The sequence below is a fragment of the Penicillium arizonense genome (assembly GCF_001773325.1).
Source record: "Penicillium arizonense strain CBS 141311 chromosome Unknown PENARI_contig046, whole genome shotgun sequence".
In the NCBI taxonomy this organism is placed as follows: Eukaryota; Fungi; Ascomycota; class Eurotiomycetes; order Eurotiales; family Aspergillaceae; genus Penicillium; species Penicillium arizonense.
This window is the reverse complement of record NW_019173323.1, coordinates 37,805-63,806: the sequence shown is the minus strand read 5'-3', so window position 1 is coordinate 63,806 and position 26,002 is coordinate 37,805. Positions and strand designations below refer to the sequence as shown.

The following is a 26,002-nucleotide window of genomic DNA, read 5'->3' as shown; positions in this document are numbered from 1 at the left end:
TTACAGATATGTTTAGACAGCGCCTCTCGACAGCGTTTCGTTGCTTTTGAGAGCCATTTCTTATCCCTTCCCTGCCGATGACATCTACGGGACAAATCAAACACGCATTAGAAGGCCGACTATTCCCCCTGGAAACATTTTGCATTTGGGTCATAAGATTTGTGGAAATCGACGGTTTGTTGAAAATCATGTCAGACTCCACCGATCGTTCATGTAGACTTCAAACGGACCAACGGACTGGAGTTGCGTTGAACGAATTTCAACGGTAATTTTCCAAAGAGAGTAGCTCTTGGAACTAGGCCTTGACTACATTTTTCTGGTCAATAGTCTCCAGATTGAACATGAACGACCTTTCAACTACTCGGCGGTGTTGGATCAACGAGCAGTGATCTGATGGCCACCATATCAGGGCAAAAATTTCCAGAGAGCTGACTAGGTCAGATTTTGTTGGCTACATGTACGAGATAAGTTTGGAGAAGTTCTTTGGAGGACTGACAAACAGTTGCCACCGACAGCCAAAAAGCTTTCTTTTCAATAAAAAACCACAACAAACATTCACATGATCTCCGTAAGGAAGCCTCCAATACTGCCTTTTGTGGGAGGTCACACGACTGCCTATTGAATTGACCAACGCAGCCGCATGCAGCATGACCCAGACAACTCAATCTTAACTTAAGCTTCTACCAGCTTATTCAAACCTTAATTCTCCAGTTACCTTATTGTAGTTTAACTTCTACCAATCCATCCAAACGTTGATTATCCTCTCATATGTGTTAGTAATCACAACGCTTATTATCTTTGCCCAACTATTTCTGGAGATAGGGTTCGAAGCTGGTTTCAGCAATGTTCCATGCTAGGCCTATCGATCCCCCTCAAACTATGGTTAATACGTTAAAGTTACCCTTCGACATATCATTAAAGTATAATCGATTGCTTGTTTGTAATGAAAGGGCATTCTAGCCTGTTCTATGTAGAACACCCGCTTGAAGTGGAATATATCTATTAAACAGTCCATATGGGGTTCTTGAGCTGGTGGCACGCCACGGTAGGGGGGTGGGAGCAAGTAAATATAAAAGTGGTTGAAAAACCCAGGAAATCAAGCTGAAAACTTCAAGAATATGCTATACACGGAAATATCTGTAAATTCAAGGCCACACGGTGCTGGATAGCCTCCTTGCCATCCCAGTCGACGTGGAGGCATTATCTTGATCGAAGCCCACAGAGGGGGTCCGAGATGGAATGGAGATCCCGAAAGCCAGTTCGGATTCCACCCCCTTGAATGGTGGCCGGACGACTTTGTAGCAAGTCGTCGCGCCATACGTCAAGGTATTATTGTTGTTGAGGCCGCTGGAAATGGCTCCCAGAATTTGGACGATCAGATATATAATATTTTCTATTTTGGTTCAGGAATCCTCTTAACTAAGCAAGCCCTTGTTTGGACGCGTTTATGATCGGTGCTAGAGCTCCTCCTCCTCGTACAAATGGAAAGAATTATGGCCCATTCAGCAATTGGCCATATTTAGTGTCGAGCTACCAAGACAAGAAGGCATCTTCCTACGATGTTTCGTAAAGAACCCAATTCTGTCGGAGGTCACGCGACTGAGGACTCTTAGAGCTGCTCTTGGGAGCGAGTCTTATTCTTACACCGGTTAGAGACTTGTAAAGAAGGGGTTCTAGTGTTTGCAGGATAGAGCCTGTCAACTAGGTAAGACGAAGATGCCTAAGGGACTAGTAGTATATTGGAGGAATATAGAGACTGATTCTTGGAGAACCTCTGGGTTCTCCTAGACTGGACTATTTAATATAGGGGATCAGCGTTATGATGAATCAACGCTGACGCGTTGCTGTCGATCCCTAAGGGGTGTGAGAGGGGTATAAGAGACCTGTGCAAGAGATCTGTACATGAATCCTGAGGACTCCGTTACAAGACTGTGGGTTGGTTAGTCGTAGGATTTCAACTGTTGTTAGGGCCGCTTAGGGAGGATCCGAATCTAGGAACGCGTCTAACGATGGTTCAATCAAAAGCAGTGGACTAAAGGATTAGGCAATTGAGTCTTGATCGCGGTGAGCTAGAAGTAGAAGTAGCTATTAGCGCAATTTGCTCTATAGATGCAGAGAACAAAAATGCCTGATACGTTGGGACTTGGGAATCTTGGTGTTTTGTCGCACTGTTACTTTGGATCTCTTTCTTTGTTGCACGCGTCGACGCGCGGGGGTAAAACCCGCCCCGACCTGAAAATACCTATACGACCATAGATTCACATTTTGCTAGCTTACTCAATCCCTTACTCTAGTTCGGTTTTCGATTTGTAAGTCTCAAGAGAAATATTATACTCAGAAGAGCTTTTATGGGTGGAAATGGTAAAGAAGTTTTCTTGTATTCAATGTATGCGTAAAAGATGTAGACGTGTTAAAGGCAGTTATATATATATATACCTTTCATTTCCAGGGCTGAAATGTTGTGTATTTGGCTAACAAAGATGTGACAGGCGTTAAATTACCAAAATTACCAGAGATGACTAATCGACATTATGTAACGTGTTTGCCAAGCGAGCCGCCACCCCATCCCTATCTAATTATTTTAAATGCATTTATCTTAACCAAAACGCTATTAAATTCGATAAGCTAAACTCGAGGTCTATTAGGATATATAGTCATTCTATGACCCTAAATTCTATATACACTACACTTCGTTTTTGCCCTCGTACGCGGCCGAGAAGATGCCGGAGGTAGCCCTACCTTATAGGATCCTTATGCTAAAACTGCTTACTTTAGCTACGCTATTAAGGTAGAGGCCTCTAAAACTAAGAGACCTTCTTCGAGAGGTATTTACCTTTTAGACTAAGTCTTTTTTCGCTTCTTGTTCTCGTTTTTAGCGCGTAGATCGCTTACTTCTTTCTCGAGAATAGCTGCCGACTGTATAGTAATTTAACACGCCTTTAAAACCTAGTTAATTATGAAATTAAGCGGGCTTAGTGGGCTTTTTAAGCGCTATTTTAGCAAAGCTTTAATTAAGGAAGCTTACTTTTATAATTAGACGTAATTTAAAGGCGTTTTTAGCTACTACTTACTACCCTAGCTTAAAGGGGGGGTCGGCGTCTAAAGGCGAATATTAAGCTTCAAAAGCACTCGATCGGGGTTATAAGGCATTAAACTAGTAGCGGCGAAGCTATTATTAATAGTTTCCGACTTAAATACCTTAATTTACGCGGACGGGTAGGCTTTAAGGAAGTCTAGCTTATTAATATAGTTAATTCTAGTACGTATTTTTGACTCGATAAGCTAACCGTACGCGCGCTTTAACACCGCAAAATAGCCGATATCGAGAGGCTATAAAAGGTGAGATAAGTGCGGAGGCATATAAATTGCGATAATATCGTTTTTTTCGCAAATTCAATCGAATTCCGGAGTTAAATAGCTTCCGTGGCCGTTAAGTATCAAAAGTCTATACTTCCCCTTCGTACGCGAAGAAGTAGATAGAATAAAGAGCTTTTTAAGCCACTAAAGACTAATTTTATTAGAAGTCTATCCGTTTAGACTAACCTTAAGGCGCTAATCGTCCGGGAGGCCGTCGAACTAAGATTCGATAAAGACTTTGCCTTTAAGAATCACACACGGAGGAAGCGCCTAACCTAACGCGTTTACACACTTAATTAAAGTCACCTACGCGCGATTTCCGGGTTATAAAAGTGCTCGCCGACCGTAATATTCCCTTCTCGTAATAACCTTTGCGGTCGCGATTAAGCCTATTACAAAACCGGTCTCGTCAAAGTTATAGATATCGTCGGGATCGATCTGGTACGAAATAATCGTTTTTTAAACGAGAGAAAACTAATCGGAAATAATTTAAGGATCTTCGCACTTTACGCGCGCGTAATTATAGCCTTTCGAGAATTAGGAGGAGAGGATTGGATGCCTTTTCACGAAGTTTGTAACCTAATGATTGCCGACCGAACGATAGAGGGTAGATCCACGCGCCGCGAGTAGTAAATCCGCCATTTCTCGTATAGCAGAAGGCCGCGGGGCTGCTCCGCGAGAGTCTATAGAGAGAATCCATAATTAAAGAGATTCCTCTTTAATTTCAGTCAATTTATATAAATTTACGCGTATAGTACTACGTTCAGCATGACCGGAGAGGCGGTCGCGTAAAGTAGAACATGGTACTTCAAAAGTGCGTGCTGCGAGAGAAATAGAGCTTATTTCTTGCTTCTTAATAGCCTAGATAGCTAATAAGATCCTACCCTCTTGCTCCGTACGATTTCGAGATGATTGAGTACGTATTGGTGGCATGGTAGGTGGTTAAAGAAGGAAGGTCTAATTAATTGACGCGTTTTTGGATGGGGTGGCGGCTCGCTTGGGGTGGCGGCTCGCTTGGCAAACACGTTACAAGTTAAGTTATACTAAATTTGGGTAATTTGGGTCTACCGGTGAGAAATCGTGTGTTTAGTGGCCCTGCGCATCTGGAAACGGTCAATTGGCTATACGGAGAACTCAATGGCACCGGATACTACAATGTGTACAAGCAGCCTCTGGTAATCTAGTGGTCCAAAAGTGAGCAGCCCTTGGTCATTGACGAAGATCAAAACCCTCTGGGAATGCCTTATGGACCATTTGGCAATGTCACGGGGGACCTTGCTGTAATTCCTAACTTGGGATGTGGTCATGTCAGTATTCCCCACTTGACAGTGGTAATTTTTGAATACTGATTGCTCAATAGGTTGACTTCCCAGCTGATGTCACCGGTAAGCTCGCCGTGATTTCCCCGGGGACCTGCACTTTTAGTGACAAGTCCACTCTGGCCGGAGCATCTAATGCTGCTGTCGCCATCATCTATAACAACGTTGACGGGAATTTGAGCGGTACCCTTGGTTCTCCGACCAACTCTCTTGGCCCTTATGTTCCTACTGTTGGAATTAGCAAGGCTGCCGGTGACGCCTTGGTCGCCAAACTTGCTGGCGCATCTATCACTGGCGCACTTTCAGTGAATACCCAATCAGAGAACGTAAAGACGTTAGTGACCGCTGGGCTCCGTATTCGATTCACGTCGATGCCATTTAAAACAAGCAAGGCGTTGAAAGTCCCAACAAGGGACACATAAACCCATGTTTGAAGCGATGGAACTTTTGGTGGCGGGGTCAATGACCCTGATTATCCGGGACGGCGGACCAAGGGCAGCGGCCAAGGACTCAACGTGCAGCAACTCGACCCTGCCATTCCGGCCTAGCGATATAACGTTGTGTTGCTATAATCCGACCTCTAGATCTGCTATGCAATGACTTCATCAATTGGACTGCCTCAGTGGATCAGCCAGCAAATGCGTGGAGGATTTAATATCATAGTATTACTGCAGCAACCTGGGTTCTTGACATTCGCTATTGGCTCTCGCCACAAACCTGCTGTATCTACTTTAGCGCATTCTCAAGATTTTGTTTACACCAGTCTTACAGGAACACACGATTACTTTTTGCACTGAATTGAACAGACGGTCCAATATTACTCATTATACAATCTGACGGACCAGCATTCAGAAAAAATCGCAAAAGCCAAAGATACAAATTGAGCATCAACGTGCAAAATCACTACCTCCAACACAAAACGGCATAGTTGGTGGGATAACGTGCGTGAGCAAAAAGCATGTTGAATGCTAAGTTCAGTCGCCACCGCAAATAATGCTCTCATGCGGTTTGTCGGATACTACAAAATCCCAAAAATTTACAGCCAAAAACTTACAGAACTCCAACAGATTCCCAAGAAGATTTCACAATGTTGCTCACCAAGTTTCCAAACATATTCTGTGCGTGGTCCAAGGTGAACTCCGCAAATTCCTTGAATGTTGACTTTGACTTCACACGCCGGTCTGTGAGGGACTTGTACCAGATTTGTCCCGTACGCTCCCAAGAATGGCCGCCAAGACCAATCGCAGTGAGGTAGAAAGCATGATTAGGAATTCCTGAATTGTAATGCACACCACCGTTATCTTTATCGGTTGTGACATAGTCGCGCATGTGGGAGATTTGAGGATCTTTGCCCAAGTAATCATTGTAAGCAGTACCTGGAGCCCTTAACGAGCGTAGCGCGGCCCCCTTTCTTGCCACAGGGAGGATATGCTGTCCTAGAATCCAGTCTCCTTGTGCTGATGTTTGCCCAAAGTGCCACTGCTCAGCCATACAAGCAAATACATCAGAGATTGATTCATTCAAAGCACCGGGTTGATCCTTATACTCGAGGTTCGCTGTGTACTGGGTTACGCCATGTGTGAGCTCATGGACGATAACATCGAGGGAGTCGGAAAAGTAGTCGAAATACTTTCCATCACCATCTCCAAAAATCATCTGGCGGCCATTCCAGAGGGCGTTATTGTAGTCGTGGAGATAATGCATAGAGCAAACAAGTGTAAGAGAAGCATTATCGATAGAGTTTCGCCCAAACACGGTAGCAAAGAAATTGAAGGCTATACCCAAACCATCATATGCGTTGTTCACAGCCCTATCTCTTACTCTTGGTCCATTCTCTGGTCGAACAAGTGATCCTGGAAGACTGTCGGTTTCTCTGCAGTCGAATATTTGGCGAGTCGGATACACAACAGCACCAGCTGCCGCTTCGGCACGCTCGCGACGAATTTCACGATCCTGTTGCAGAGTTTGCTGGGCGCTCTCGCGGACCTGAGGCTCGGTAGCTTCAGATTCAGCAATTGCCTCAGTTATATAAGGAGGAATGATCCCTGCACCAGGCGTGGCTCCTTCGAGTAGGACCTGGCGGTCACTACGGATATTAATGTCAATAGACTGGGTCCTAGCTGCTCCTTCACGGGCAGATTGAGGGGCTTCAGGCGAGTCTGCGATTGCTTTGAGCAAGTATGGCGGGATGAAACTGCACATAGAATTGCATTGCCCCGAACCTGAGGTTCCGTCCCGTTCCATAGTGCCGTACTCAGGAGTGTTCCGGGTAATAGCAGAAGAAGTATGCCCGATAGTTTGGTTAGATTAGATAAAGAATCACTGTAGTAAAGGTAGACAATTGAAAACTTTGATAAAATGCTTTCCAAATTCAAGTCCGAAAGAAAACGGAGAGGCTTCCAAATCCTGTAAGAGTATCGCTCGGAGGGGCCTTTTATAGACCGTTAGGTTCATAGAACAGTCTACTGACAAAAAGCTCCGAATTACGTTTGATCTGCGCTAAGATAGACTAATCCATGGTAATACATACTCTAGATGGTGGCGAGAATCCAAAACACGTCATCAATAGCCGAAATTGTCAACGGCAGGAGCCGGCTTGACATGAACGGGTTAGAACACGCGAGGGGAGAGATGATAAGTGGCAAACCATCATTCTTAATACTAGCGTACGTTCTAGAGATATCCTTAGATTATGGTTCAGATGAACTGCTCCATGGTCGACTGGGGTTCTAGTCAGTAGTCGAAGACGTTCCGCACGCAGAGTACGAAGGTAAACCATTTTATCCTATCCTGCAAACTTTGGATACGAGAGCCTGGATTCTCAATCTATTCCTTTCGCAGGCGTAACGTTCATATGTGATTCCCTTCAAACAGAGCTTCGTCCAATCATAACTTCAATATACTATTGGACCTCCGCTTTGTTTTTGTTCCGATATTCGACAAACAAGTACAGGCCTTAAATTAAATTATTTGAAAATGGAAAAGAAATGCCATGTCCGAGGTGCAGGTCATTTCCGGTCAAGTTGTAGCTAAAACCAGAGTTCGAGAAATTCAACTAGCTGCGATATAGATTAACCTCGAGCAATCTAGGTCTCAGTGTAACTTTGGTGATTCAGAACTACATTTGCAGGTATCACATTGCGTGCTTAGCCATTGAGACCATTACGTTTAACAATTAAAAGGAATATCATATCCAATAAAGACAGCGGGATCACAGTATCCAAAGTTCTGTAATTATGTATTACATAAATGAATATATATTCAACTAGACCGCAAAGGTAGAAGTTTGGAAGATTGAACACCAAGTGAGAGATAGGAGAATGTGTAAATTCAGTAATGGCATAAAGTAACCATGAGGGACGGGAACAGACGTAGGCTCCGAAAGTGTGCTAGCGTTTCAAGCCAATGCCGTCTTATACCGTGCTCTACCTCGTCTCGTTGAACCAGCGTAAGCTGGCAGACATAATTAGACTATTTGTTAGGATCAGGAGCAACGTAGAGACCTCGTGCTTTCATTAGGAAAAGTAAGAATCATTGAGACTGCCTCCTAATGGGGGCAATACCAAAAGAAGACATGATATATGGATAGTGCTGTCACCATGGCTCTTTTTAGAAGCGATGGAAGGGCGGCCATTTACCCTGCTTATCAAGGATAACAAGTTTATGCCACAAGCCCAGATTGCAACCTTTCGCCCCGCTTTCTCCGCGGGGACTTGGCATACATACAATAAGAGACCGAGCCCCGTTCGTCTTGTCGTATAATATGACAGGATATTCCATAGGGGATTTTCGATTCCGCATCAAGAATCCAATCCGACTATTCTTAATGGGTAGTAGATGGACTTATAGAGTACTAAGTATATTCCTGATAATGCAGCTTAGCACAATATGTTCGAACCGGTAGAGATTGGGTGAAAACATGCTTCGACTAGACCGTCTGGGCTGTCCAAAATGCAAAACGGACTCAAGGGAGTTCAATCCATATGCCACAGACAGATCACTTGGTTATTTTCATGACCGTCACGTGGATGTGGAAGGAAAGAATAGACTTTGACGTCCCAAAGCCGATTGTACTTTTTCTGGGTATCTGCTGTCCATCAGTATATATTAAGTTTAAGCTCGTAACCAATTGATACAGATTGATTACATGCAAGCGGAGTGTGACTTTGACAGTGATGAGGAACCACGGATGGTCGAACCACGGACGATTTTAGCACAAGGTTGCGGGCTCGGATGATCGACGTGCATCATATGGCATACCCGAAAATGGCAGCGGTCATCCGCTTCGGATACTAAATCTTAAATTTACCTGAGGGCAAAAAAAGTTTAGTACAAACCAGCGAGAAGAATGTTACACGCGGCGGCGTTCACCTCGGGTCTAGAACCACAAAGCACAGCCTTATTCTTAATTAATTATCTTTGACCCATGAATGAGAAGGAGATTCTAACTTTAGTCGGGACAACGAAATATAGAGTTTTGAACTATATATTACTGAATTTCCGAAGTTCAAGGTCACGTCAGACTGCGCATTCCATTTTTGCTTTTATCAAGACGCTTCTAGACTCGACTAGATTGTCCACGCGGTTGTAATGTAGTCGTCATACCTGCATCAATTGCCGGTCACATCTGTTCATAATGGCTTGCATGTTGCTATCTTCGGCACCATCAAGTATATAAATACTACTTCTAGGTCCACGGCACCCTTGAAATCTTGAACCGCAGTAAAATCCAATCAACGAGATTTGATAGTCAACTGTATTTTTGATTTTCCATTTCCATATCGACACGCTAGGTTGTGAGCACCATTCAAGTCATGGAAGCTCCCATCGAAACTAAGGTCCTTGCGAAGCAACCCCCCTTCAAGACTGAAGGGACAGAACAGCGGATACAAGTCCCGGTACTTGATATCGCGTTGGACGATGACAACAAACCAAACCTGTTGCATGAGAATGGTCGTCTGCGTGTTGCAGTGGACGTCGGGGCTGACGGCCTTAACGTCACCTCCCCATTCCCGAGCCCAACTCCTGTCCCATTAGACGTTGATTTGGTTGCGAAAAGCCACCCGGACGTCAAGGAACTTGACGGTCTAGTGCCCCCTGGGTCGCAATGTTCATTTACGCCGACTGAGGCACCCTCGACGCACGTCAACCTCGACGGTTCTAAGAAGAGTAAAGACGTTGACCCCAATGGTATCATATTTGACCGCGATGATCGTACTTTGTTCCAGGATACCAAGTATCCTTGGCGTACAGTTGGAAAGGTCCGTACCGCGGGCGGCTGGGGCTCCGGCGCTATGATTGGATCCCGTCTCGTCCTGACTGCGAGCAGCATTATCAATTGGAACTCAGATGGCCGAGGTAACGTTGGATGGGTCACATTCACTCCGGGCTATTACGATGGCCGTGGGCCGTGGGGCGAGTTCGCCGCCAGCAAGGTCGTTTATTACGAGAAGGTATCAGGCAACCTGACCGATCTGGAAACCGCGTTTGACTATGTTATCCTGGTCCTTGCACAGCCCATCGGTAACACCATCGGATACGTTGGGGCTCAGCTTTATCAAAGCCCCTGGAACAATCTTCCCTCCTGGCAATGTGTTGGCTACGGCCAGGATCGTGCCAGAGGAGAACGTCCTCTATACCAGGGCGGCGCCATTATCTCCAGTGTACAACCCTTTACTCTCAATGGCAATTCTGGTTATGTACTTGGCCATTTCAACGACTTTACCCCCGGAGAGGGTGGCGCGCCAGCCTGGGGCTATTTCAAGGATGACCCGTCCAGACCGAGAGTCGTCGGCGTTGGCAGCACCATTGGCAGCACCGCTGTCGAACGGCCCACAGGTTCTACTAATCGCGATAATGAATACGCCGGGGGGCCTGCACTGAACAAGCTCATATTGGAAGCACGAGCAAACTACCCATAAGGAGCAAAATTGTACCTCGCCCACGGAGCATGCTTTCACTTCAGATGTGACGTGATATACTTTCCTGGCTCTTTGGGATCGGCTATTATGAATGCTTGCTGATGGGTTCCTAATACCTAAAAATCACACTATCATTAACTGTGAAATATTGTCATGGATTTATTTGTATCTGCTGGAGTTTCTTAACTTTTTGGTGTTGGGGTATCATTCCGAATTCTACCTTGGAGGTTACTGGCGTGGTGATGTCTTGGCTTTTTTCGTTGAGATTATAATTCCAAGTTATGATGCACTACACACTCGAGTAGGTCTTTTGGTTCAGCGAAATTTCTAACATTTTTGGTAACTTCTTTCATGCTGCGTGAAAATATGCCTGTTGTTTTTAGAAGTTGAAACAATAATCTACATATGAAAAAAAATGATAGTCCTATTCTAGGACTAAAAACACACGACATAATTGTATGGTCCAAATGTCCATCAAAGGAACTTCAAACCCTTTTTTAGGATTAGGAGTTCACATAAGACGAAGACGCGGAAAAGGTCCATTCCAGTGATGCCGAATGACAATCTCGTTTTTGACTCCCAGGTACATTAAAAGCACAAGACGATTACCCTTCAACTTTGCGCGCGTGTCCGCTTTAGCTTCCGGTCTTCCCGTCGCCTCCCAACGCTGGCCACCCGATGTCTGCCTTAGCTAGAGTTCCGAAAGCAATAAAGGAATGCGAATAATGGCTTTACTCATATTCGCAGCTGTGAATACGAATATAGGAATAACTTCATTCGCGCGAATATGCCTGTTATTCATATTCGCATGATTTTATTGATATTATTCATATTCCCTTTGGGGTTAACCGTATCGGGTTAGATGTAATATATATTACACCATGATACTAACGTTCGTATCTGTTGCCAGAATCGTACAGAGCAACCACTCTTCTGAAGTCGGTTATCTCACGTTGCCAACCTAGTTACTCATGCTCTGAGATATGCCGTACATATATGAAGTGCCCGAGAGCCAATTTGGGTTTCATGAGAAAGTATTCTTGTGTTAACCAATAATACCGATCGTTGGTGTTCCCATGCTCGTTTCCTTATCGAATATATATACTCGGGTCCTGCCCCCCCTTTTTCCCCAACCAATCCAGTTGCCAACAGTGGCAAAGCCGTATGCCCGCCCTCAACGAACAATTTTGATGCCGGAAGCCGGAAATCAGGTCGCTCCAAAATTACTGGCCCAGTCGACCCTCCGTGGGCCCCGTTCACAGTCGGATCTAGGCTTCCGGAAGGCGAGTACCAGGGTTGTCGTAGAGCCCTGCACAGCTCCTCTGCCGCAGAGGTTTGTAGCTGACAGCAGCGTTCGGGATAACGCAAAGCTTGAACATGGGACGGGCTTCCTCCTCGCACTTCGTCCCCTTAAGGACTGCTCACCTCGTTATTCATCGTTTTATTGAACAGTTTCGCTCCTTTCAACGGTTGACCAGGGGTTCGTATTATAAGGTTTTTTTTTTCTTCGCATTATTGCAAATTTTTATTACACTTGATGTTCAACTGCATACAGATTCTTTGCTTGTGTTCAATCCAATTCGATGTTTTGCCTTGCCTAAATCAATGCATCCTAGGGTATAGAGACAGACACACTAACAAACCGGTCGTTAGAGTGTGTATGCTTTTTATTACAGAGTTGAGTCAAGGAGATCTAGATTTGAAGTCTGTACATGAAAACAAACTATGGTTATAGCGGTCAAGTCTCCATGACCTAAGCATATATTGTGCGCCAAATCTTAAAATAAGAGACAGATCCTAGTTTCCTCGGGCTCATTTAAAGCTTTGAGTACATACACAACATCACCGCGGTTGAAATAGAAAACTCCTTGAGGCTCTCTCTATTCCACTTGACACGACGGCGACTAGTTTGCGGCAACTCAGCGATCAAGCTTAACAACTCCTCATCTGAGTAACCACTGAGTAGAGACTTTACTTTGGGTAGTCAGGGGTAAAGCCTCTGGATGGCGGCGATATCAGAAATATCACACTGTGGAACGCCCAACGAGTGCCCAACGAATGCCCAATCTCGTGGAGGGCGTCTCTCATTAGGAAATCCTCGTTCCACTGCTCCTCATCATGAGACCCGTCCCCGGCCAGTGCACCACCACGTGGAGGTCGTCGGGCCCCCGGGGGGGGGGGGCGGATGGGGAGGATACGGATGTGCTTATCCCATTCGAAAGCGTCGTTGATGGCATTGTGCATAGCATGAGTACTGAGGTTAGCGGAGCCATTCTCGATCCGCCAGGATATAACTCGCTTAGACCAGCTACGGCGGCGGAGGATAAGGTTGACAATGCCGTTGTATCAGGAGAGCCGCATCGTTGTTATGTCGTATTTACCGCTTATTTCCACTCCGAAAAGGTGCTGAAGAGCTCGAAATGCAGCATGTTCGTCCACTTCAGCATCCAATTCATCAACCTCTCTGTACCGATCTAAGTAACTGAAACTTTCAAGATATGATCGGACCGCTTTCTTAGCCTCATGGTCCCCGGATTCCACAGCAGCAACCTCCGGTACCTTCCGTTTTGTTGTCATCAGTGCAGCCTTTCTCCAGGAGTTGAGTTTGTAACATAATATCTGCACAGTTCTGAAGCAAGTAGTGTATTGAGTTGGTCTAGTTACTATTGTAAGAACATGACTTGGAATCAAGCAGTATTGGAAGATAACGAAATATTACCTACGAAGATTGGAGTCAATTATATACTTTGCTATCGTTCAGAGGGTATTTTGATCCTTTGATCCGTCTAGAGTTTCACGCCTACAAAGACATAAGATGTGATGACGACAGGAGCAGATCTAGAATGTTCTAACTCCAGATTGTCATACGTGGAAGGTAAACTAAGCTTATATAAAATAAGGCTCAATTCCAATAATTCCACTAGCCATTGGTCGGGAGGAGCGACCAGTAGGAATTGACTGAGATATACTAGTAAATGTGTGTTGTACTGATGCTGTCATCTCTAATTCCGTGGTTGAAAGACTGCGCCAATTTATAGAGTTGATAAAACAGACACTATGAATAAAGTTCGCTGCCAGTAAAATCCAGTCAAGTTTAGGTGCAGTCAAGTGAATTTTCCACTGTCATTATCCTTACTCGCCTCAGATGTCAGTGAAACATAGTAGATCTTCGCCCAACCAACCTTGGAAGACTACATTTAACTCAATAGCAGAAGACTTAAATTTCTAGGCTGCAAGTCTCACCAGTTGGCTTGAAACAGTATTGAAACATGGAAATGCTACAGTTTAGATCAAATTTGTGTAACCATCAGTGCTCTTTCATCAGGGTTAAGGTTACGAGGGCAACAGTGGGTTCCAGGTAGATTCAATGGACCTTGTCTGAAAGATATATTGGTCGCGAGAATCAACAATCGATAGCTATTCAATTTCATTCAGTATACAAGCTGCGGGTTCAACACGAGGAAAGAGGGGTTGTGACGTCGCAGGCTCGGAAGTAATCGTAGCGTCCGCTAGATTATGGCCAAGGATTTTAGTGTCATCGCATTTGGGAATTCTCTCAGCACTTCCCAACTTACTGCTACCCAATTTAAAGGCGTGGATATCATCCTCCCGAGACTCGCGCGATCCCAGTTCCCCACCAAGTATCTAAGCTCGATTACCAACAACCAAAACAATCTGAGAAGAGCGATGTAGTATTTCACCTTTCTCCAGAAGCTTGTGGCATCTAGCAACGATATTCGCCATGTATACTTGGTTATGTACATGATCGTCAGGTGGATGTGGAAAGAAAGTGATTGAATGCGTGCTAATAATGTAGGTGGGCCAGAATAGTAATATAACTCTCTGTATTGGAGAAATCTTTGGAAAACTGACAATAAATAATAGGTTCAACAAATGACCAATACTGGCATTCTTGCATACAAACAGATCCCTTATCATTCTGTATTTCCACGAAAGCCATTAATTCCTCCGCCATTCCTTCCAATAGACGTCCCGCAGCCGATTACACTTTTTCTGGGTGTCTGCTGTCCGTTAGTGTAGATTAAACTTAAGCTCGTGCGTTGATACCGATTGGTAACATACAAGCGCAATGTGACTTTGGCAGTGAGGAACCGTGGGTGGCCGAGCCACGGACGAATTTAGCACAAGGCTGCAGGCTCGGATAATCGACGTGCGTCATGTGGCGTACCCGAAATTGGCAGCGGTCATCCGCTTCGGACGCTAAATCTTAAATTAACCTCAGGGAAAAAAAATGTTTAGTACTGTCATTTTGTATTAAGAACTTCGTATTTAGGGTTCCCTACCCCAACTGAATCTGTAGTCCAACGGCATTGGGTTGGCTGCTGTTTGAGGCTTCATTAGGCCTTATGTGTAACTACATATGATACTCCAGTACTATTCAGGCCTCTACAGATAAAAGACAAATGACGTTGACTGACTAACAAATTATCAGGACTTTTAGTTTAGAGGATAGAGCTGCCAAAAGACGATGATATTAGATATGCGGTTCTTTCGTCATTTCTCGCCACAGATCGGTAAACCCGTCTTAGCGTTAAATTAGAGTTAACTGTGTCGACCATGAGCCTAGTCTCTATAGCCAACACAAGAATAATCTTTGTAGCTTTGAATTCAACGCACCCAGCATGATATCGGGGACTAGTAGCGTCTAGAAGACAAAATGGACCTAATCAACGTGCAAGAATGACATCAACGTAAATACCAGAACTACTTATGAAAACTCGCTAGCAGAGTCACGACGTTTTGACTTGATGGTTATTTTGGCTCGGATGACGAAATCGGAGCTGCAAGCAGGTTGTATCATATACAATAATCTATAATGGTATCATAATAATGACCTACACGCCGTAGGTTGAGGAGGAAGTAAGAAGTACTTAAAGTCATCACTTGTTTCCTACTGAGACAAAGCGAACATTATTTCACTGAAGTATTTGTTACGAACATTCTTATCTATTAAAACGCTAGTTTCTGAAACAATATGGCAGCGCATCCAGAACCAATTGATCTCAACAAACCCGAGTTGATCTTGGTTTTTAAAAAAGGAATTGAAATCAACCAACCTCAAAGTGGTCCATTGGAATCGCCAACGACAGACATAGGGGTGGTTAATAATGCACTGGATCAGTATGGCGCTTCCGCCTCCTTGTTGTTCGGTCCAAGTCAGGAAAGAATCCGGCGGGTAGTACGAGAGCTTCCTCCGTCTAGTGATGATGATGAATATGACCTTGCCGCTTTCTATCAAGTTTATGCACCCCTAGAAAGTCTTGACGATCTCGCTAGAGATCTTCTCGCCGCCTAGAACTTGGTCGACGCAGCATATGTCAAACCTCCGGCGATGCCAGCAATCTTTTCATCAGAGCTAATATCGGCTAATGCACCCCCGATCACTCCAAACTTTGTTAACAGTTAAGGCTATCTAAACCCGGCACCGGGAGGAATTGGTGCAATCACTGATCCTGCAAATCCATCCGGTTAAGGAATAGATATTCGCGTTGTCGACTATAAGTGGGGATAGAGGCTCACCCATGAAGACCTTTAGCAATTTCAAGGCGGAGTCATTGCTGGTACGACTAGCAACAATCTTGCGTTCGAAAACCATGGTACCGCCGTGGTCGGTGTCGTGGGAGGGGATCACAACACGTTTAGGATTTCGGGAATTGCGCCGCGAGCAATAGTGTTTACATCATCGTTTAATTGTCAATCGACATCCGTCGCTATCTCGAAAGCTGCTAATAAGCTTCGACGTAGAGATATTATCTTGATCGAAGCTCACAGACTAGGTCCGAAGTCTAATAGACTAGGCCAGTTCGGATTCATCCAACATAAATAGTGGCCGGACGACTTTGTAGCAATTCGTTACGCCACACGTCGAGGTATTATTGTTGTTGAGGCGGCAGGAAATAGTTCTTAGAGTCTGGACGATCAGATATATAACGTCCGGCCAAGCAACTTTCTATCTTGGTGGAGGAATCCTTTTAATCAAGCAAGCCCTTCTTCGGATGCGGTTATGGTCGGTGCTGGAGCTCCTCCTCCTAGGACACATAGAAGGAATTATGGCCCAGCCAGGTCTAGGCTCTCGTTCTCAAACTATAGGACGAGGATTGATACACAAGGCTAGGGAAGGGAAGTTACCCCAACGGGATATAGTTACCTCCAGGGAGGGCCGAACCCTAATTTGTGGTATACTGACATCTCTAATAGCACGTCCAGCGCTTCTCCAATTGCCACCGGGGCACTTGCCAGTGTACAAGGGACGTTGAAGGGCAATAATCGCCAGCTTTTGACCTCAGGCCGGGCCCGTCATATCTTACGGATCACAGGCTCACCACAACAAGATATGTCTTTCTGGCCCTACAAGTCAGAGAGTCGGCAATCGGCCAGATATCAGGCAGCTCATTACTGTAACCTGAATCTATCTGCGATACTAGGCACCTCGGAGGACGGATATTGTATTGGTTCGAAGCTACGGATTTTCTCGTACGCCACTCTGTTGACTATTGCCTAGCAAGCAAAGGAGATGAAAAAAAGGTGAAAAGGAAAAAAAGAAGGAAAGGAAAAAAAAACCAGACTGACTGGGACACAACGAACTGGAAACTTTGGAGGGCTTAACTTATTTTCAACTTTGCTTGTTTGATTGCCAAGTCAATCTGATTATATTGCTTATGTATCTAAGAGCAGAAAAAAAGATTTAAAAGGAATGAAAGTGATGTTCCCAACACACTGGGAAATTATGATTGACTGTATCGATTAAAATATATGGGAAAAAAAACCCAAAAAAAAACAAACGTTAAGGGCCGGAAAGCTTCGAGCCTAGCTTTGAGAAGAATGGGACGTCCCGGCGACAAAGGTACCTATTCTTTGGAGGGGAGTGAGGTGGAACTCTTGTGTTCGAAACTTAAAGCGCGGCAGCAAGACCCTCTTTAGCTTTCGCGGTCTGATTGAGGGGTGCAGATATCCTGCAAGGGATATCATACTGTGAAGGAGTTGTGGCAAAGACCGTCATCAAAATCTTATTTTCATCTTTTGAAGGAGATTGGTAGAGATATGGGAAGGTGGATCGAGACGTTCAATCTCTGGTAATAGGATTCGCAGCTCTGAGCCTAATGTCGGGCACAAATTCGAAAGTAAGTGAATATCAGGGCACTCTATGCCCTTAATTGGCAATTTGAAGCCAGGTAACAAAGACGACGAGGCACTATCGTGTCAACCACACATGGTCGAAAGGCCAATCAAATACGTATGTAGCTATACGAATTGGATTTTGAGCATCGCGGCGAACCTTCGAGATTGGGGTGCATAGATGCTTCCAAATTGCCGCTCTGTTAAAATTAATAATCGTAACTATGCTGCATTCAGCGTCGGCGGCCATCTGAGACGTGGTAAACAGCTGACTCTCTATCATATCATGAATGAGATCAAGCTTTGAAGGGGAAAGCCTTGGAGCCATATCATTCAGATTGGCCCTGTGCGAATTCTTAGTGGAGAAGATGTGATGTTTATAGAATTAATGGTTGACGAAACATAATAGGGAAGAGGGGGCACATCGTGAATTGTAAAGCAGTTTCGGGTAAATTATAGGGTCTGACGTTCGGGATCGTATTGTAAAATACTTCTACTATTTTAAGTGAGCGGTCTGGGAGGCGGACTGGAGGTATAGCTGAATTCGAAAACTACTGTACCACTCTGCGAGGGGTCAGCGTAAATGAAAACATCCATCCATACTGTACCACTCTCTCAATTCAGCACTCTCCCTCAATTCAGCACTCTCCCTCAATTCAGCACTCTCCCTCAATTCATCACTCTCCCTCAATTCATCACTCTCCCTCAATTCATCACTCTCCCTCAATTCATCACTCTCCCTCAATTCATCACTCTCCCTCAGGACACACATAAAAGGATGATCTAGGACCTCACCGCCCACGAATGGGCCAGTCGTGTATATAAGCATTTCTCGCTGGTCCGATAGGCGGACCAGCGTTCAGTCTCTTCATACAATCCACTATATTGTATCGCGCGTAACTGGGCCATCTACCTCGCTTACCTACCTAAACCTAGAGGCTGCGTGGTCTCACAAAACCCTAGAGTTTAGCCTAAAGCCCCGGTCGCAATCCTAACTAGCCCAGTTCCCGCACCCTATCAAAACATCTCTAATTTTCAATCGCTAGTTTCTCGATAACTAGAAGGCTATATATACTCCGAAGCAAATCGGAGATCAATTAGCTAGTCTATTATAACTAACCAAAATTTAAGACCGATCGGAGAACTCTACACCTTCTAAGTCTAGGCACAACGTAAACTCCTAGTCAGGCGTACGACCCACTTTTGCTCCCATAGTTAAGAGAAAACCATAACCAACAGTCTGGCAGACTGGGCCACCCCCCGTGGGATAGGGTCACATCACTTCGTCTGGAATGAGTTGAAGAATCTATCGAATGCAACAGTAACGTCAATTCATCTTCAACTTGGCAAGAAATGGCTCATTCCACGTTTCAATATTTCTTACGGAGTGTACAGGATTGGAGCAATCGACTTTCAGCAATGAGCGTGACATTCTACATCATCATTTGCACGACGCGCACGGGATATAGAGATGGCAAAATTCAATGCCACCACGAAAGAAAAAGCGCGCCTGCGTGTATAGCGGAAGAGCATTACTGCCAGACATGTGAAAACCGTCCAACCTTTACATCGTCTGCTAGTCTTCCTCTTTTCCCGCCAGCCACGTAAGCAAAAAAGACACAACCCTCAACTTTGAAATTTCGACAAATAAATATGAGCCTGGTGTTACTTTCGATTATAATCCCTAGCTAGATCATGCTCAATTTTATCATCATATGAGTTCAATCGGTAGGTGCGATGTCATTTCATGCGGGCTTCTCATGCCCCGTTGTTCTCTCGTTTTTCAAACATCAGCTGCCAGGGTGAACATGGAGCTTTTAGATACTTTCTTCTGACGAGAGTCGACCCAATGATCATTTTGGTAAAAAGCGATGCCGTCATTTACACCCCACATCATCACATCGTTGTTCCAATCTTCCCTTGAGTCCTCAATATTGTATGAATGTTGATCTAAATCTCAACGAACAGTTAACGGAACTGGAAATGGACTCGATTGTACAGTGGAATTCGAAATCAGCTTTAACCCCATATTATTGCAATTTAAATCCAGGACGAGTTAAGAGCTAGGGAATGGCCCCAGTCTGGCAGATTGAGAGCACACCCGTGGGATACAGAAACCAGCAAAAAAATAATACCCCGTACTGTATATTAGTCGAAAACAATCTCATCCCAAAGCTCATTAGAAAATCGACTTCGAAGCTCATCTAGGCCCCAGCCGTGAGGCCGGCCAATCCTTTGCAGCGCAGTACGGAACTCATCGATCTGCGAGAGATACGCTACGTTTTTCAAATACTTGCGCGCATCCTGTCCCTTCAGTTGAAGACCATCCCATTCCTTGGCCCAATGAGGGCGGACGTTCAGATCGTCCCCGTATGACATCCAGATGTCGGTGACTTTTTGGATAAAATCCATCCAATCATCGTCCGCCACGGCGTCAGGGATAGTGAGCACCTCAATGCTAGCGGTACCTAGCCTATTACCTCGCTGAGGTGCCATGATCACGTCACTGCCTCCCATAATACGCAGCTCAAGTGTCAGCCGCATAGGTGAGGATGGGTCATCTTTGCTTTCAGCCTGTTGGTAGACCAGCTTGATGACGTCCCACCATGCTTGTTGGACAACGGAGAAGTCAGGCTTGGTGGGATCGTCCTTGCGGGGCGGGATCGGAATCTGGAACTCAGTATCCCTAACTCTCATATTTTGTATACCGCGTCGGAAATGCAGCGCATTAGGTAGAGCCGTAATGATGGTCGGGGTGCTATCCTCGCCATTGGTTGGGGGGAGGGCGGCCATTCCGTTGGTAGCCAGCAGCTGTGCTCTGTTGTCCTTTTGTGAGCAACTCTACTATCTTAGACATGGACCCAGACGCATTCTTACTGCCAATATCCCGGTAGAGCGTTAAAGAGAGGGACGGTAGTGATAACTCCCCCCAGCCAGCCTTGAATCCATTGCAGGAAAGTTTGCGCCTCATCCGGATACTCTTCAACTCCGGTAGCATCAGATGTGGTGTTCCAGGTATTTACCCAAGCTTTACGCTGATAGGTAAACCAAAACCATTCAGAGTAATAGTGATTCGCTGCGCGGTTGTCAAACTCTATCTTGGCATCGGCAAGTTTCTTTGATGCATCATTTGAGTGGAACCAGTCGGATTGGAGGGCAATTGGAATATCATCCTTGTTAATTGGGGGGATAGCCAGACCGATGTCGACTTTAACGGGTTTCATTACTGCGTATGTCATGGCATCGAGCTCGAAGGTTATGTGCGTCACCACTCCAAGGAGCCCGAAAGCGCCAGCGGAAGCTTTAATGTCAACTTGGTCGTCGACTGTTCGAAAATCACCGTTACAATCCACGTACTCAACCCTCCGGACATAGTCAGACACCGTTTTGTGAGCATAACCGGCGCCATGACAGATCGGGCCATTGACACCACCGATTGTGACCTCGACAAGAATGACATCGACTGGCAAGCTCCAAGCGTCATTGGCAATCGCCCAGCGCCGAAAATCCTCGTTAGTCACGGATACACCAACACGACACAGTCTTTTGCTTTTATTCTTTTGCTCTTTAAGCTCAATGGTCCGCAACTGATTGCCGTTGTAGGGGTTGAATTGCCCCGGGAGAACGCTGATTATGTCCGGAATGGTCGTAGCTTGGTGAAGGTCAAGGAGGGAGATGAAAATCTCATTGTCTTGCGAGAAAATATTGCTCCAACTGTGACGGTAGCCGCCGCAACGGACTCGGAGATCACGTTGCTTCGCGTAACGGACAATCTGCTGCACACCGTATACAGTTGTAGGAACAAATGTACACCGCGGGGTATTCTTCACCGTCTGACCCCAGTTTTCGAACTCAACATCTGTAACCACCACCTGCGTTATAGTTGTCAGCATTAAGGGAGAACAGCGGCAATGTGGAGCAAATTACTTTCATGGCCTTAGTTTGCTTTTGATCTTCCCAAAACCCCGGTAGGTCTTGGACATAACGGTGCTTCCGTGGGAAGATATCTTTGATTGCCTCCTTGAGCTGCAAGGCACAGACAAACAAGTTCCTAAGTACAGACAACACGGAAAAGTGGAACTTGACGCGATCAGGATGACCAGAAACTTCGAACTCATGGTTGCAAACTGCATCGTCGGACGACTTGCCCTCGATGAAGGCGGTAATCTGCTTTTTTAGAGTGGGATCCCTTATGTTCTTAAATGAATTTTTGAATCCCAATGTGTTCCGAAATGCCCTGAGGAACCCGCGAAGCTGAATCTCTGGGTTAAAGTCATTTTCGATCACGGGAATAAGGACTTCCTTTTTCAGAGTACCGTAATCGACTTCGCTGTAGTTTCTGGCAAAACGGTCTTCAATATTTTCGATTATGTCATTCAGAATGCGGTTCCGCTCGAGCTCACTCGGCCTGGGGCCGTTCGAAGGTAATGGACTCATAATTTCTTGCACTGGTTCCAGGGAGTGTACGTTCACTTGGGTCGAGAGTACCTAATACTAATGAAGGAGGTTTTGTGCTGGCTTAGTAGGTACCCAGATCACAAATCTTTCTCTGTAGCGTTCGAGGAGATCGAAAGCTAACTTGAATTGTCGGTAGTTGGAACGGTAGATTGCTCAGGCTATCCTAGATTGAATGTTTGACCAAGGTTAAGAAGGTTGAGATGTTCGACGGAAATGAAGGGAGATAGAGAAATGGTTCTTTAAATCATTTGGAAGGTAGACAAAGAGTGGTGGAACCTGAGAACTTGCTCCGTCATTTAGACGTGAACTCCTTAGGCGGCTTGCAGTTACAAAGTGCATCTGGCCCTGAAAATTAAATGACGAGTCCCCGAAGCAAATTAAACTCCAGATGATCTTGCAGATGATCTTGCAGAAAAATCTATTCAAAATTTAATTTGATAGACATATTTTAAACTTTGAAAATACGAAGGAAGATCTTCAATCGGATCCTCCCAGAGCTTACTTCTTTGGCATCTGTATTATTAATCAAGAGTTTGCGGGGCAGGGTGCCGAATGGCTTTGCTCGCTCCACTAAGACTTTTGCCCCGGTGACACGCAACGTTAGGCCTCACACACGGAAACCAGAAGGGTGATGAGTACACCTAGTCTCACTTATGACGATTGTATGATGATCAGTCAAGTCATGACAGTAATACAATGATTGGTTACGTTAAAAGGGCAACGGCCATAATGCTGCTTGCAGCTAAGACTTTCTTATCAGCACCAGACAAATCAGTCCACGGGCTGAAAAGTGGGCCAGAGCTAGACCTCCCCATAACCCGCACGGGTCGGTTTAGGTAGCCACGGGTGACCCGCGGGTTATTAAATTAAGCAGATATATGGAAGCATGGGATTCTGAGTCATCCAATAGCTTGGAGGTTAATTGGAATGGAATGGGAGCAGTATTCATGTGTATCTTATCTGTGTTAATATCTGTGTTAACAGTTGTTCGAAAACCATTTCACTTCATATTTATTATAATCCGATGTCCGTTTCGATATAGTACAGTACGTCCCGAAACTGGTGTCATTCGCGTACCAGCAAATATTTTGGTATATCGGCTTGCATGGATCTTTCTGTAGAAAGAGTAAGAACTAATGAGTAGATAAGCTCTGACAGGGTATCAAGCAACCCTAATGAAAATCAATACTGTCGTTTACAGGTTGATTAAAGGACTCTATTGTCATTCAACGTCAATATTTGACTATGTCAGGAATTCCGCCTTTCAAACCAACCCTAGACCATTAATTATGCTTCCAGCGACCCATGTGTTTATAGTATTGCCGGTTCTTTGCACGCCTCTCCCCAACTAAATTATGCCCTCAGGTTAATTTAAGATTTAGCATCCGAAGCGGATGACCGCCGCAATTTTCGGGTGCGCCACATGACGCACGTCGATCACCCGAGCCCGCAATCTTGTGCTAGAACCGTCCGTGGTTCACCCATCCGTGGTTCCTCATCACAGTTAAAGTCACACTCCGCCTGCACGTAATCAATCGGATTCACTGCCAAATTGTTCCCGCACAGCCCATATGTTGTAGTTGTTCCTTCCGCCTTGTCGTCGTTCGAGTTCCAGTCATATTGCGCGCGGATCTCGACGAACTAGTTCTGAAAGGGGAGTCAACAAACAAGTTGATAAAGCCGTTCTAAATAATATTGACTTAGCGTTAAATCCAGTGCTAGGGAAGGTCCTAAAGTTATTATTGTCGGATTATTCAGGCATTTAAGCATATATAAACCGCGCTCTATCACAATGATAGTGAACTTATTGCATTTATATTCGGTGTAGCATTATTTTATGTCACGGGTTCTCAATCGAAAATAAATCAATTGAGGGGTATAGTGCGAGAGTTGATAGTGTCATTCCAACTAAGGTGGCGTGCGTAGGTGAGGGGAGCTTTGCCCGCAATAGGATATCATATTGTCATAAAATTTGGCGACAAAGAGTCTAAATGATTTGGTCGACTGAATAGCGTACTGTGGGTAGAACTCGTATTGTTTTGCTCCGTCTATATATTAGCTGTTAGGTGGAGCCGAACTCCTGCATGTATTGAACAACAGTCATTAAGCACCATCTTTGTCTGCTCGTGTAATAATAGTTCCACTATTGCCCGACGCTTTGTCCACGTCCTGCCTACGAGCTCTTAGCTACCATACGTCGCTTCCCGCACCGATCCTTAGCCATGACCGCCACCGTCGTCTCTTTAACACAAGCAGAACCAAATATGACGCCCGACTACGAGGTCAGGCTCTTACTTAGCCCGACCGCCGTCCTTAGCTCTAAATTCGAGCTAACGGACACCGTCCGATCGACTTTTAATATAGCCCCGACTATCACTAAGCTAAACGTCTAGTTCCTAGACACATGTTCTAAGGAGGGCGCCCAGCTGAGCGGGGCCTTTCGACTACATAGTTTATGCCATTTTACTCTGTATCCTTGTGTATGCCATGGATTTTTTAACGGATGTCAGAATATAAGGTTCATGAAAACGCTTCAATTTTAATAGATTAGTAACTTCCACTAGTAATACGCATAGTGATCATTATAACGTCTAACAAGCTTCCTTCCTCGAACCGATATACGTATTTAGCTGCTCATGTTCTTAGAGAGAGAGTGAGTAGCTTATTACCCATAGGTTCTTCATTCTATGGCCCCTCCACTACTTCCCGACCCTCTTAATCTTCAATTTAAAGCTCCTACACGTCTATACAGTATCGCTGATACTGGTAGAATCAATTATTAGTGAGACCCTCTCTGTAAATGATACAATGTCATATGATGATGCTGTGCGGGGTTGCGTGCGGAAATCTGGCATGGTAGATCTGTTCTGTGGTCCATAGTCAACAGAACTCCCAAGGTGGCGCTTTTGGTTAGTCTAGTTTGGAGTGTAGGGTACTGGGACCCTATCTCCTACACGCAATCTCTTTCTTCGCTGCCTTGATCTTATCACGGGAGTAGAATTTCTTTAAAAATGATACTTGCTAGTCTGTATCATCGAAATTTGAGCTATAAAGAAATATCATTAGCTCCTAGATCGGACTCCGACTCTATTGACGGACTGAAGGTTAATAGCCATTGACGTCACCACTAATCCTTTACCCGTGAGCATACTGAGTGAAGGGTCGAGTCGATTGAATTTCAATTAGTGTTGCGGTGTAGAACACGAAGATATGGTTCGGGAACTGGTCTAGACTTTGGAGAACCCGTGATTTTCCTAGAACGGGTGCCAAGGATCTTTTGAACTTTTTAAATAACATTAAACTTCAATCCGTTATGTTCTAGAGCACCCTAGTCTGATGTAGCCTATTTTTCCAATAATCACGAAAGATAGGATTTCAAGCCCCAGGGCACAGAAGAAAGTTTGACGTCAAAGATGCACCTAGAGCTTTTGCCATAAAATAAGACCGAAGAGATTTCTGACACCCTTCAAAACACTTTCTTCAAAGAACTAAATTCAAATCCTAGCAAAATACTATGCGTGAATCTCATCATTCACTCCCAAGAGACTCTTCTAATGAGTCTCGGACTCATCTCACTTACGCAGCCGCCACGGCTGGCCTACAAAAGAAGCTGAATAGCAATGAAAAAGACCAGAGATTTCAATATCACCTTATCAGTATTGTTTTCAACTTGATTGCAATCGCGCAAGTAACAATCGGCGCAGCTATCACCGCATTAGGACCGTCAGCAGGAGAACATATGTTAGCAATCACAATCCTAGGGGCTTTCAATACTATAGCCGGATTGTCAGTACTGCTTAAAGGTATGAG

At 44.9% G+C, this 26,002-nt stretch overlaps 7 protein-coding genes across 7 annotated transcripts in view; 3 read left to right on the top strand and 4 right to left on the bottom strand.

Moving 5' to 3' along the window:
• Positions 1 to 4,595: 4,595 nt before the first annotated feature.
• On the top strand, positions 4,596 to 5,224 carry PENARI_c046G00962 (uncharacterized protein; the record flags this gene model as incomplete). Its single annotated transcript, XM_022637290.1, has 3 exons — positions 4,596 to 4,664; positions 4,718 to 5,010; positions 5,113 to 5,224. 3 exons carry the CDS (start codon positions 4,596 to 4,598, stop codon positions 5,222 to 5,224), a joined length of 474 nt encoding a protein of 157 aa, XP_022482846.1.
• Positions 5,225 to 5,726: 502 nt separating this feature from the next.
• On the bottom strand, positions 5,727 to 6,920 carry PENARI_c046G07979 (M4 family metallopeptidase; the record flags this gene model as incomplete). The annotated part of the gene is made up of 1 exon (XM_022637296.1): positions 5,727 to 6,920. One exon carries the CDS (start codon positions 6,918 to 6,920, stop codon positions 5,727 to 5,729), a length of 1,194 nt encoding a protein of 397 aa, XP_022482841.1.
• A 2,570-nt stretch (positions 6,921 to 9,490) lies between these two features.
• Positions 9,491 to 10,597, top strand: PENARI_c046G08165 (trypsin-like serine peptidase; the record flags this gene model as incomplete). Its single annotated transcript, XM_022637297.1, has 1 exon — positions 9,491 to 10,597. The coding sequence occupies one exon, from the start codon at positions 9,491 to 9,493 to the stop codon at positions 10,595 to 10,597; it is 1,107 nt and encodes a 368-aa protein (XP_022482847.1).
• A 1,268-nt stretch (positions 10,598 to 11,865) lies between these two features.
• On the bottom strand, positions 11,866 to 12,841 carry PENARI_c046G02413 (uncharacterized protein; the record flags this gene model as incomplete). Its single annotated transcript, XM_022637292.1, has 3 exons — positions 11,866 to 12,014; positions 12,434 to 12,571; positions 12,628 to 12,841. 3 exons carry the CDS (start codon positions 12,839 to 12,841, stop codon positions 11,866 to 11,868), a joined length of 501 nt encoding a protein of 166 aa, XP_022482854.1.
• A 3,028-nt stretch (positions 12,842 to 15,869) lies between these two features.
• PENARI_c046G09363 (uncharacterized protein) lies at positions 15,870 to 16,214 on the bottom strand (the record flags this gene model as incomplete). The annotated part of the gene is made up of 2 exons (XM_022637299.1): positions 15,870 to 15,910; positions 16,139 to 16,214. 2 exons carry the CDS (start codon positions 16,212 to 16,214, stop codon positions 15,870 to 15,872), a joined length of 117 nt encoding a protein of 38 aa, XP_022482848.1.
• A 3,668-nt stretch (positions 16,215 to 19,882) lies between these two features.
• On the bottom strand, positions 19,883 to 22,171 carry PENARI_c046G10017 (uncharacterized protein; the record flags this gene model as incomplete). The annotated part of the gene is made up of 3 exons (XM_022637300.1): positions 19,883 to 20,552; positions 20,612 to 21,606; positions 21,662 to 22,171. The coding sequence occupies 3 exons, from the start codon at positions 22,169 to 22,171 to the stop codon at positions 19,883 to 19,885; spliced, it is 2,175 nt and encodes a 724-aa protein (XP_022482845.1).
• A 3,535-nt stretch (positions 22,172 to 25,706) lies between these two features.
• The window catches only part of PENARI_c046G10062 (uncharacterized protein), a gene marked incomplete at both ends in the record, with an annotated part of 592 nt that continues 296 nt past the window's right edge, over positions 25,707 to 26,002 (top strand). Inside the window, one exon of the mRNA XM_022637301.1 lies at positions 25,707 to 25,995. Coding sequence (XP_022482840.1) covers positions 25,707 to 25,995 — 289 coding nt within the window. The remainder of the gene's footprint in view (positions 25,996 to 26,002) is intronic.